This window comes from Adiantum capillus-veneris, chromosome 21 (genome assembly GCF_014529385.1).
Source record: "Adiantum capillus-veneris isolate H3 chromosome 21, ASM1452938v2, whole genome shotgun sequence".
NCBI classification, from domain to species: Eukaryota; Viridiplantae; Streptophyta; class Polypodiopsida; order Polypodiales; family Pteridaceae; genus Adiantum; species Adiantum capillus-veneris.
This window is the reverse complement of record NC_140951.1, coordinates 144,260,751-144,273,556: the sequence shown is the minus strand read 5'-3', so window position 1 is coordinate 144,273,556 and position 12,806 is coordinate 144,260,751. Positions and strand designations below refer to the sequence as shown.

General features: G+C 38.1%; 1 protein-coding gene across 1 annotated transcript; it reads right to left on the bottom strand.

Annotated features, from left to right (window-relative positions):
- Positions 1–10,511: 10,511 nt before the first annotated feature.
- Positions 10,512–11,023, bottom strand: LOC147431878 (uncharacterized). The gene has a single exon (XM_086493049.1). It carries the CDS (start codon positions 10,975–10,977, stop codon positions 10,675–10,677), a length of 303 nt encoding a protein of 100 aa, XP_086349175.1. The 5' UTR covers positions 10,978–11,023; the 3' UTR covers positions 10,512–10,674.
- Between the last annotated feature and the right edge of the window lie 1,783 nt (positions 11,024–12,806).

Below are 12,806 nucleotides of genomic sequence, written 5' to 3'. Positions count from 1 at the left end.
CATAGAGGAGACTTAAAGAATATTCTGAAGCTCTCTTTTTTTGTAAGAGAAAAAAAATCTCAATAGCTAGTAAAGCTGCCCAGTGTGTGTATGTGTGTATATATTTAAAAAAGACCAATCCCAACAGGTCCCGATCCAAGGGCTAGGTATATGTGTGGTCACCCTCTTTTTTTTAAAAAAAGCTAAGAGTAATAAAGTAGCAATGTGTGTGTGTGTGTGTGTGTGTGTGTGTGTGTGTGTGTGTGTACCCGCCCTAACCCAGGCGCCATACACAATGGGTTGGTAGTAGGCCCATTATGTATGGGCCTACTACCTAATTAGAGAAATGAGATTCTCTTGATTAAAGTGTAACCCATGCCAACTATGCTGGGTGAGAGCTTGTGTAATAGTATTATAGATCTGGTTTCTATTAATGCAATACTTATTGATTAGTTGATAAACGTCCTCCCAGGCAAGAGAAGAGTTAGAGGAAGAATACTAGATTAAGTGTAGCATGCTGATGCAAGAGCTATTAGCAGCCTTTTGAGGCCTATTTGTTATTCTTTTTTATGAATTCTACAAGTGGTAGTTTCAAGAGATCCCTTTTCCAAACAAACCTTAGGTCATACTCACCGACAGATGGGATATGAAGGAAAACTGAAAGGTTAAGAAATTGGACAGGTGTGCAAACAGCCCCAATGGGTGTGATGATCTCATGGAGAGAAGTAGGTCCAATTTTAATGCAGTGAGGATAAATTAGATAAATTTCTTTGAGGAAATCTCTATTGTTGACACGAAGTAAGTCATCCATAGATCTATAGGTATGTTTGAACTGTGAAAGCTTATTTTTTTAAGACTCCATGGTTTTGAGACACCAATTATATTCAAAAAAAGCAAGGTAAATATTACACATAAGTGGAGAGCATGAGAATCCCATGGGGATGCCTAAGCATTGGTTAAAACACAGACCACCTAAAACAATAGTGCAGTTATTCAGTAGCCAGGAGATGCAACAGCAAAGTTTAACTTCATTAAAGTGTAAGGATTATAAGGACTAAGATATTTTAATCCACCTAGGTTTATTGGAAAGAGAGATGTAAAAAAGTTTCTTATTTCTAGCATTGGAGAAATCCATTTTAATCACCTTGGCAAGAATAGTCTTAAGGCCAAGATCCCCTTCCAGGGGAATGTTTTCGTAACATTGTGTAATGTCAGCAAAAATGTGGAAGATTTGTTGAGGAAGATTAAGCGAGACTTCTGTAGAGTTTTTTGTAAGCCAAAAGGGATTGTATTGAATATGTAAGAATTCCTGGCAGATTTTCTGTTTAGTGTCACAAATAAGCTCAAATTTGGTTAATACAAGGTCAAGGAATAAAGTAATATCCTTGGTGATATCAGTAAAAATACTATTGGAGACATTAGATATCCATCTGAACTTATGCTTATGAAATTTACAAGTGGGAAATAAGACAGGTAACTTAGTGTTCAGAACAAAGTATCCTAGATTCCCTAAGTGTTTACCAATTTTATTGGTGACAGTTTATAGTGGAGATTTAATATTACAGAATTCCTTACCAGATGCTCGATTATACGAGCGGCATTCCAAGCAAGGTTTTTGCATATAATAGTGGGACAGCCAGAGCTTTTATCAAGCCCGACAACAAACCATTTATCAGAGATTTTTTGAAAATCAAAGTTAGCTGAGCTGTAAGCCAGGAGTCATCAGAAGAAAGCCATTTTTTAGGTAGTTGTGATACTTTTTAAAGGAAGTATTCCTTCACAACTTCCTTTAAGTCCGATAGGACTGTCATCTCTTATTGGAGACCACTGACAAGGTTAGTGAGGTAGCTTAGTATAGCTGATAGAGCAAGGTAGGGGTTTTTGGGAAAGTTAGGTATATAATTGAGCCCTTTGGCAAAAATTCTACGTACTTTAGTATTTTCAATAATGCTAAGATCACAGGTGCACATGTGGTTACCATAAGCCTCAAAATTCCTGCAAAAGGTGGTAAACTGAAAGCATGTACAATGTGGAACAGATTCTTCTCGAAGAAAGTCGTTACTGTATATTTCTCTAAGTAATCCAAGAAACAAGGAGCAATGCAAAAAGCGAGGCTTTTCTTCTAACCAAGAAGTCTTTTAAGGAAAAAGATATACCATGTTAAAAGTTCCAATATCCAAGGCTATAATGGGAGCAGCATCTTCCCGGGTAAATGAAAAAAGTTGTAATGTAAAACCTCATCTTATCAATGTAGAGCCCAAGAATTGCCATAATGTACAACCAGGCACCACACCTTAATGGCCCATCTGTATTTTTTTAACAAACCAAAACAGTGTGTGGTATGAAACGAGAAATATCACCATCCATATGTGTAACAACCCGATCACAATTAGTGCATAGTAAAACACTTCCAACCCATGTAAGTATCCGTGGCAACCCAATACTCAAGGCCAGTCAAGGCAACATTTTGATGGTACTCTAAAAATTTATGAAAAAAATAACGGTATGAAGTTTAAAACCCGCAACATTTTTGATGCTCAGTGATCCGCCAAGGCAGTCTCAGTATCAGGCAGTTGAGTAATTGCCAAGCTCAGTAAAGCGGCAGAGAAAAAAACCTCTTTCAAGAGCCAATGTAAACATAAAGCAGCCCCCTTTTTTTCACTTCTCCATTCTTACCATTAATAAACAACCAAGGTTTAACTAGTCATAGTGCCATAACCGACATTGTGACAGTAATTAAATCAGCGGAACTAGCAAAAAGCTATTGTGCGGAGGGTAGAGCACCCCACACCCCTTCTTTTTCTCAGTCTCATCAAAAAATACAAACCCGGTACAGAGTCATAGTTAATCAATCAGGGCACCAAACCCCGCCATCCTGCCACAACAGAGATTAGTAAGCAAGACAAAAATAACCCAAATTGTACTAGGTACAAGGGCAAAAAAGGCACTCTTAATCATCCATATGCAATGACCACCGGCCATAGGGTGGAAAAAACATACACAGTAATTGTAATGCAGAAACAAAGTAGCAAGTTTCAAGCCAACAAGCACAACCAAAACTAAGTGAGGGCCAAAGATGCGCCCTCACATTTAAATAGAGCAGTGAGGGAGGTTTCCATAACTCCGAATCGCGCAGAAACCCAGGCGTTTAGGAGGATCTCCACCAGAGAAAATGAAGCCGCCTTCACGGTGCCATGAGGAGATAGCTAGAGTAATCACGGTAGGGTTTCACCCAAGGTAGAAAATACTCAAGTGTTGCAACGGGCTAAACCGGTAGTATTACCCATAAGAGGTGGTTAGCAAAACCTAGGAGGTAAGTGAGCTCGGGCATTTCCTCAAGTGAGGTGGAGTGTGTGTAGTCCTTTCTAGCCATTGTCTTATCATGCTTTTTTTTAAAAACAAGGCGGGTTTTTTTAAAAAAAATCTCATAGAGGAGACTTAAATAATATTCTAAAGCTCTCTTTTCATAAGAGAAAAAATATCTCAAGAACTAGTAAAGTTTCCCAGTGTGTGTATGTGTGTATTTATTAAAAAAAGACCAATTCCAATAAGTCCCGATCCAAGGGCTAGGTATGTGTGGTCCCCCCCTTTTTTCCAAAAAAGCTAAGAGTAATAAAGTAGCACAGTGTGTGTGTGTGTGTGTGTGTGTGTGTGTGTGTGTGTGTGTGTGAGTGAGAGAGAGATAGAGAGTTAAAGAGAGAGAGAGAGAGAGAGAGAGAGAGAACTCAAGAGAGCTTCCCCCAATTTCCCTTCTTCTTCTCCTTCAAGGGCACACCAAACTATGCAAGAGCATTTCCCCTTAAAGATAGTCCACTTTGACCTAATAAATACCCAAATATCCCTTGTTCTCTCTTTCCCTTCTTCTTCTCCTTCAAGGGCACACCAAACTATGCATGAGCATTTCCCCTTAAAGATAGTCCACTTTGACCTAATAAATACCCAAATATCCCTTGTTCTCTCTTTGAGACATTTTGCCCAAAAATAGCATTAAAAGGATGCATTTTGCTCATGTTTGAATGTCTCAACCTTAGTTTTGGATAGTGTAAAAAATTGAAATCATGTATTGGCTCAAACCATTGAGGCCATCATTCTCACCAAAGGCTTATCACTCAATTTTTTTGAGTTACATACCCAACGTGTAAGTAAGGTGGACTTAATTCCACCCAATCAATGTTTACACTTTTGCTATAACAATAACGCTAGATACTCTATCAAGGATATCATTCTCCACCTAATGGTCAAGGTGGATTCGATTTGATGTGGTCTCCACATGCATTGGAATCGCACGCTTCTTTAACAAGATGTAAGATCTTGTTTCTTTCCATTGATTCTATTGATAAATCTCCAGTTCAAACTATTGCAGGTGTTACTTGTAATAATCTTCTACTCAATAGCAATTGAGGTTGATATATTTTCTTGTGCTCGTTGCATATGACTTCATCGAAGGGAAATTTATATCGTTGGCTATTTGCACAAGGTGTATGCACTACAAGTGCTAATTTTCTTCTATAGCAGATAAGCATGGCATGACTAGCAAGGAACTAGTTTATGTATTACATGACTCTTCAATGAGAGCCTGAAGGCATGCAATTTCTTGTTTATATTATGGCTACTTTCTTTGAGTTTTGCAATCTTTCTCTTCTTTCAATGGGGAGATATGATTGTTTCAAATATGTATTTGTGAATATGATTCCAACTTGAGAGATCTCTTGCTTTGTCCACAACATTGGGTGTGTCTATAGAAACACAATTTTTGGATACGACCTAACTTGTGAATGACAAAATTGGTTAATCGGTGCTAATGATTGCTTTTTGGCCTCTTCACACTTGAGCTTTCAAGGAAAGACCTTCCCAATTGCCAAAGGGTAGTGACTAAGTGTGTCATACCAATCTGTGTACAATCACTATTCATAGCACCATAGCCTCTGCTAGTCTTAGCTACCTGACGATTTAAGTAGTTTCTTTTTAAAATTTGACCAAGGGGTGCAAATTGCCAAGGCAACACCAAGGATTTTTGGACAAAAGAAAACCAATGATTTTTCTTAGTTGCATAACAATATTGCTTAAATTGTTTTGATGCATGTGACATGGTCATGCATAGCTATATGGTAACCATTATGGGAAGGATTATAGGTTGATGTTTTGTGTACCTCCTCTGCCAAATTTTCTTTACCCTTATTAATTTTCCTTTGACAGAATCACAGGTTTCATCTAGGTATTTATATTCATTTCATGGTTACCTCTCTTAAGACGGTCTTAAGCCTACAAGATGTAGATTGTTTTTTGGTACGTGTTGTCATAAGTGTTCAACATCATCTAGAAACTCGTGGAGTTTGGTTTAGCTAGTGTGGAGCAAGGTTTATGAGGGTCCCTCTCTTTTGCTCTCACTGAGTGTTTCAAATTATCTCCACACACAAATACTTCTTGTAGTTGATGGATGTCATATTTACTGATATCAATATATGAGACATATTTCTCATGTGAAGAATATGAGTCTCTGGGACTGAGAGTGGCACCTATTTTTCCAACTATGCATGTCACAATTGAGTTCCTAGGTGGTGGTAAAATCTGTTTATTAGACCATTGAGCACTTGGTATCGGGAATAATTTTAGTGGCAAAAATTTGTCAGATATCTAGTAAGACTTGTTAATGTAACAAGTTCTATGAACAACATTGATGGATGGTTGTTTTGGCTTTTTAGGTTGCAATTTTGCATTCATAGTACGCATATAAAAAGATTATGTCTTGTTAATGAAAATATTTCATTATTTGTACCCAAATGTAATTCATGTTTACATTCTATTATGGTCCACATGTTTTAGCAGGGCTATCTTGAAAATGCTGAGGGATCTATTTTATTCTTTTTTGATGAGTTATTTACACACATATTCCCTCTTTTTTCTTGTAGGCTATGACACAAAACTTTCCATAAGCATTGTCAAATACAAATCATTAGTCATGGAGACATAGGCTTGGATACAATTTTGCTAAATGCATGCACACTAGGTGTTATGGACTTTAGTATTTAGCAAAGGCATATTTCCAAGTCATGCAACTTCATAATTTTGATAGCTTATGACGCTTTTTAGCACCACATGTGTAGTACCTCTGTGGGATTTGTTATGTATCTACCAACCACCATACATGATCATGGCTCAGTATGGGTGTGTGTAAATAGATTGTTTAAACTTTGTAAGTTTATTCCAGTCAATTCCATTCTTTAACCAAGTTGTTTGTTAGCAATTTGTATCAATTATATAGATTAATCCACAATTTTGTGAGTGATGATGAATCCATGTTTACCAGTCATTTTTGAAGGAGTGCCTATAAATGGTTGGAAACACAACTCAATATTAGTACTACCGATCATCCAAAGATGGATGGGTAGCTTGCAAGTGTTAATCAAGTGCTAGAGGATATGGTAAGAGCATACATTAGTGATAAGCAATCCAACTGGGAAGATTACTTCTCTAGTTTGGAGTTTTCTTATCATGATGCAAACCATGTTACGACTAAGTTTAGTCCCTTCATGCTTATGAACAGTTTTCGATCTCTATCAGTGGTTGTGGTGGGGTTGATTGATGATGAGGCATGATAGAAAGTCAAGGACTTCGTCCATGTTGAATGTTTCTCGTTGATAAGATAGATATATGACCTATGCTGAAGAGACACATGTCAACAAGTACTTTCATAGAAAGTTCAGAAGAGGCATTCTTATGTGTTCTAGCACCTTCGCAAAGTCTGAAAATTGGTCATTCATTTAGTTACCTCTTTATTGTGATAACTCATTCATCTTGTTTTTTATATAAGCCATTTCTAAAAATGCTTACAAAGGGATAACCATGTAGATGATCAAGATGTTCTTATTGGTTTTATTGAACCTCCTACTGGACTATATGAAGCTGCACATATTCTTGACTATCAAGGTATCAATCAAGTGGACAACTGGATCCAAGGGAGGTGCCACTGTGGAAAACATTAGTGTCTTTAAGAAAATTTTTCCACTTTTGTTTTTGAGGATAAAAACTCCTCTATACTTGATTTGTTTGCTAATGTTGATAACATTGGTCTCATTTTCATAATGGAAAGGTGATGATAATATTCTTTTTGACTAGGCTTCTACTTGCCTTGGTTGTTATCTGCCCTTAGAGAATCTCTTGCTCCTTGGTATTCTTAGGGCTGCATTTGGACTAAATAATCTCTCTATTTTTTTTTTAATGAATGGTTAGAGACTATACTTATTTGATGAGCTCAATGGACTGGTCCTATTTCAAGTTTGGTCTAACTATGCATTCCTCACAAAAATGATTTACTGATGGTTTTTTTCTCTTTAGCTTCTATGGTCTTAATGGATCTACTGATGGATGTCATTTCTTGACAAATTTCATGGAGAGAACTATCCACTACTTTGGGCATACTGCAACATGTCCTTGTTGTTGTTGCAAAAGGGAATTTGGAACATTGTGCAACATGATAATGTAAGACCGAGTTTTGTGAATATAGTATGTGTGGACAATGGTGTAGGCTTTAGTAGTTTTGCTATTGGAGTTGTTTTGCCTGATGTTGATCAGGCAAGTTGGGATGCTAGGGATTTATTTGCTCATGGATTGATTGTGATTTTTGATAAATGTTCCATTACTCCACACATTTTCTTAGCATGTACAACAAGACAATCATGTGATATGCTAGCTTCTTTGTGTATGGCAGATCCTCCTCCCTAGGGGTTCATTAAAAAATTATACAATTTGCACTTTTCTATTGATGTAGTCATTTCAATAAATATCAGAGTACGAAAGAGAAAACATAAGGGAGGAGTTCTTAGCACCTAATCTAGTATGGAGTTTAAACAATGACAAGACTGCATCCATAGGTACTTAGTGACTAGTGCTACCTCTGAATGTGTATGAATGAAATCATACTTAAGAGAATGTGTACACCACATTGTGGGGGGGGGGGGGGGGGGGGGGGGGGGGGGGAGAGAGAGAGAGAGAGAGAGAGTGGAGGGTGAAATAGAGTGCATAGATGACACAAGAGAATCACAAAAGACAATCTTTCAATGTTCTATCTAAATGAAACATGCAAACCATGAAGTTATGCAATAAAAAAATGGATTAACCATAATTATAAAACCATAAATGACTAAGTAAAAACACCAGAATCTGGTCCACCCATCCACATCCCCTCCTACTATGGACAAAGATAATTTCTTTTTGCTAGGAGCAAGCCAAAATACCTCCAACTAACTTGAGCCAAACATAAGCCGAGGCTACTTCACCTCCATCCATGAACCCAAGCTTTGAAAGGATTCCAAATACTAGTAGGTGGTAGGATATTAACACCAACCATATCACCATGCCTCTTTGATACCACACTAGGTGTTTAAGTCAAGCCAAAAAAAGATCCTCGATGCATTAGCCGTGTAGGTCACTCAACCTTGAAGCACTAATGGTGTAGATGAGCCCAACAAAAAAGAGAAGATCTAGACAATACTCCTAATCTAGGAAAACCTCAGGTTTGTGAACCTTTCATTTAAGGCTAAGTGATGTAGGTGATCATAATCTTGTATCATTGTTGTTACGAGAAACATACCACATGAGTCCAACCATATCATATCCTCTTACGTATACACAAACAATCATTTCTAAGGTAATCGAGTTGTATAGGGTCTCTACCCTTACTTGTCTGACACAATATCAAAGCCATTTATAATCCAATCCAAAACCGTAAACCACTCATCCTGCAAAACTACTTTAGCACATAACATGGCTACAATTTTTTTGGCAACACTCATAATCTCAAAAAATAATCCAAGAGCCATATTGGCTTCCAAAATCACAACCATAACCATAAGAATCTTGATTTCTTGACTATAAATCATATTGATCACACTAAAGTCAAGTCTCACACTTGGAGTTTTGATTGTACCTTCTGCGCAATCAATTGAGCCGACACATATGGCCCTTAAAGATTGAAACTTTATACATATAAAAAAGTTAGAGCAATGATGAAACATAATCTCAAATCACGAATTTAGAATCATCGAACCATATGTAATTGATGTACCATAATTGCACATCGTTCCCCTTGCACATAGAGCTAGCTTTAACTTAGAAGGATGGAAAGCACTACCCTCATGCACATGAGACATCCACATCTATCCTTTGAGGTTCCATGCATCATATAACACCATCACATAACCTTAACCATGAGGCAAAATAGCCCCATCGCTTTGATTAATCATACGCTATAACTTCATACGTAAGTGCAAAAAAAAAAAAATTCTCCTATTTTTGGATGCACACACAACATACAAGAGAGTATTTAACCTCATACTAATGCATCAAGATCAACCTTGTAATATATATTATCATCTTGTCACATCACTTCATCCATATGAGACTCATGCTAACAATCGTGATGTGAAAAGAAAGTTGTTTTATGCAAATCTCCCATATAGTTCGGGTTGGCTAACCATACATTGACACATAAGTTTATGGATATCAAATAAATGGAATAAAATCATCAAAATAAATCATAAAACATATATAAATCTCACATCAAACCCACGATGCTATATGATACCCCTTCTTGGTAGCATCTCTACATGTATAGATAATCCCATACAAAAAATGATTAATAACTCACTCATGGAGTGATATCAATGACATAAATACATTTATCAGCATGTTCAATCAAGATATTGCATAGATAAGTGTGTTTCCCATTCGATAAGTCTATATAGTGGCTCTCAAAGGAGCCTAGAGTCCAAAATATTGACTAAGTATACTGGACCGCAAGCTATATTCTCACCATAACTCTTCACTCAAGCAAAATATTCACTAATATATAAGAGAGAAAGCACTTTGAATGATGTGATTAATCTCTAATTCACAGGGTTGGTCTTGATTCATAATTATTTGGGAGAAAAAATGCTTTAAATAATGTGATTAATCTGTGATTCATAATGGTTTGGGAGATATGGGCAAAATAGTCTCGCTACCGTCTACATAATGTGAAAGCAAAGAGTACTTTATGTATCTACATGATCATACACACACCATATGTATATATCCACATGCTAAACACGATAAAAAAGAAACAATCAAACTTGTACACCTTCAACAAGCCCGGGCATACATGAGTCTATGTACATAGAAAAACATCCACCGAGAGCAAAGTTTTCCTACACATTGGAAAGGGGGAAGTGAAAGAACCACCAGCACACTAATTGAACGCCTCTCTATAGCCCAGTGATCTCACAGCACCCCGATCCCCTAGTAAACACACCTATATACTCGATCTGCAAACAATCACTACCCAAGCTTAGACTCGAACACCCCAAACTACACACACCCAATCACAAAGCATATCGTCATGGTTTCCACGATTGATTGACCACCTCGGACCTTTGCAAAAAACTCTAGCAAACCCCCAGTCTATGTCAAGCCGGCATCCACTCTACATACCCGACACCCACACAAAGAATACTCACACAATTACAAGTAGATATGAGAGAAAGGCGACATGGATCCGAGACTAAAGCGAGCAAAAAAATCTTGGCAAATCCTTTTACAATTGTGTGTAATATGAGCACATATCTCCTAAGTCGATGCGACCTTGCTGCCTTTGATCTTCCTCTCAGAAAAGTCGTTTTTTGACGGCCACCACCTGCAACCTATAGCCCTGGCGGCCCCTTACCTTGGTGGGACCCGACTCCAAAAAAACTCAACTCTACAGCACCTCCCTTGACTGTAGCCGGCCACCCTCTTCTCCTCTTTGCAATCGACCCAGAGGTCCCCCCGGTGCAGCCCCTTCGCTATCTCTGGTCTGGCCTGCCCCTTGGCGGCTTTAACTCCTCCCCTCATGCAACTGCCGCCCTCTCTGTTGATGGTGCCCCACTGCCTACTGTCCGCCAGTGCGCAAGCCTCCCTTACACCTGTCCCTGCATGCTCGCCCTTGGCGGCGCTCACACCATCAAACTGGCCCTCCTTCCCCATGCACTCCTCCAGGTGGCCCGTCCTTTCCCTTCCAACTGCAGCGTCGACTGCAATAGACAGAAGCTTCGTTTTTTTTTTTGTTATATTAATAGCTTTTTTTTTAAAACTTCGGGCTTGGCCCCCTTGCACACGCCAAAATCTCCGACTTTCGAATGCCTCCTTCAAACGCCCGCATGCTCCAAGTTCCGATGCCCAACTCGAAAGCAAGCCACATAAAAGTGAGCAAAGACAAGAGTGCCCATCTACAACAGACGGGTCCACCATGGTAGAGCCTCGCCGAATAGACCCAAGCTTGAAGCTGTACGCAACACCAAAAAACCCGACACTTCGAGCCTTCTCAACTTCCCCGATCAGTAGTGCTAAAAATTGCCCTGACCTTCGAACAGCCACATTGAGCATACATATCCGAGCAATGCTTGCCATAACTTGCATCAGGTAGCCTCTGAAGTACTTTGCAATTTGCCTGCAAACTGCCATGCCTTGACTTCTTGCACTTCCATAGATCGACACAGTTTGGCTGTACCAACATAACAAAAACAAAAGTAGAGAGAAAGAGATGATGGCTATGTAGTTTAAAGATTATTATTGCAAACAAGGAGTTATTACTAGTGATTGAAAGGCTTCTTGCTTTGGCAAAAGACGGCGATGATGAGACCTATGTAGAGGATTCCGCCCTAGATTTCGCGTACATCGTAAAAAGAGAAGAGAGTATAGTAAGAGAGTAGAGAAAGATGATTCTTCTTCTTCTTTTTTCCACAAACAAGAGAGAAATTCTTACAAAAATGGTGATGAAAAGCTTACGCCACCTCCATATAATACGTATGTAGAGTCTCATTGTATTCTATGCATCCATGAGCACCTAAAACTAAGGTCTGCTACTTTTTATATGCTTTCTCTGCAGGCTAGGGTGTTCCCCAAGTAGAAACATGGCGCCCCCTCTCTTGTCAGGAATAGGTTCATGCTTTCGTGAAAAGCTCTCCCCTTTGCTAAAAACATCCCTTTCTTTTAGAAGTTATCTCTTGACCACACTATTCAACTTTTCATGCAACATCCACGTAGTAAAACGAGATTTAGACATCTAGTGTGATCGTAAGTGAATTAGATCACACCGTTGTGATGCCTCTGCATAATCATGACACTCGCTCTACTACCACGATGCTTTTAGTGTGCCAGTTTTTTTATAAAAATAATCCTCGTAAAAAAATTGTTATATCTTGTTTCTACATCGTATATCCATTTATGGTGACCAAAACTAATGCCAAAAAACACAAAAAGCAAAAAAAAACATGAAAAGCTTACAAAATTCAAAATTTTCTAAAATTGAACCACAATTTCATTTGGTCTATCTGAACTTGGAAAGGAACCTGCTTTTCATCGGAAAGCACTCAAAAAGTAAATTTTCACAAAATTGAATCTTAGCTTCCTCGGACCTACTAGATTAAGAATCTGGTCCTACTTTTCACAAAAAAGTACGAAAAAGCAAAAAAAAGATTTTTTTTTCCAAAACTAAACCAAGTGTTTATATGATCTTATAGAGCATAAAAAAACTTTGCTTTCTACTTTAAAACATCACAAAACGGCACAACAAGTATTCTAAATCAAAATCAAAATCAAAGTAATGTGCACTGGAAATATATTTTTCTTATTTTTAAAGAAGACCCAAAAATTGAAGATCTTACATCCTTCCACACTTGCAAGATTTGAGGTATCTTCACCTCAACATGAAGTCTGGATAATTATGTCTCAAAATATCATTGCATTTCTAAGTAGCATGTTTCTCAGGGTAAGTTTATCATTACACGAGATGTTCACGATTAAGGAGAGGTTTG

Bases quoted from the DNA above. Each gene is read 5' to 3' on its own strand.
- LOC147431878 (XM_086493049.1), bottom strand. From the start codon at position 10,977: ATGGGGAAGGAGGGCCAGTTTGATGGTGTGAGCGCCGCCAAGGGCGAG.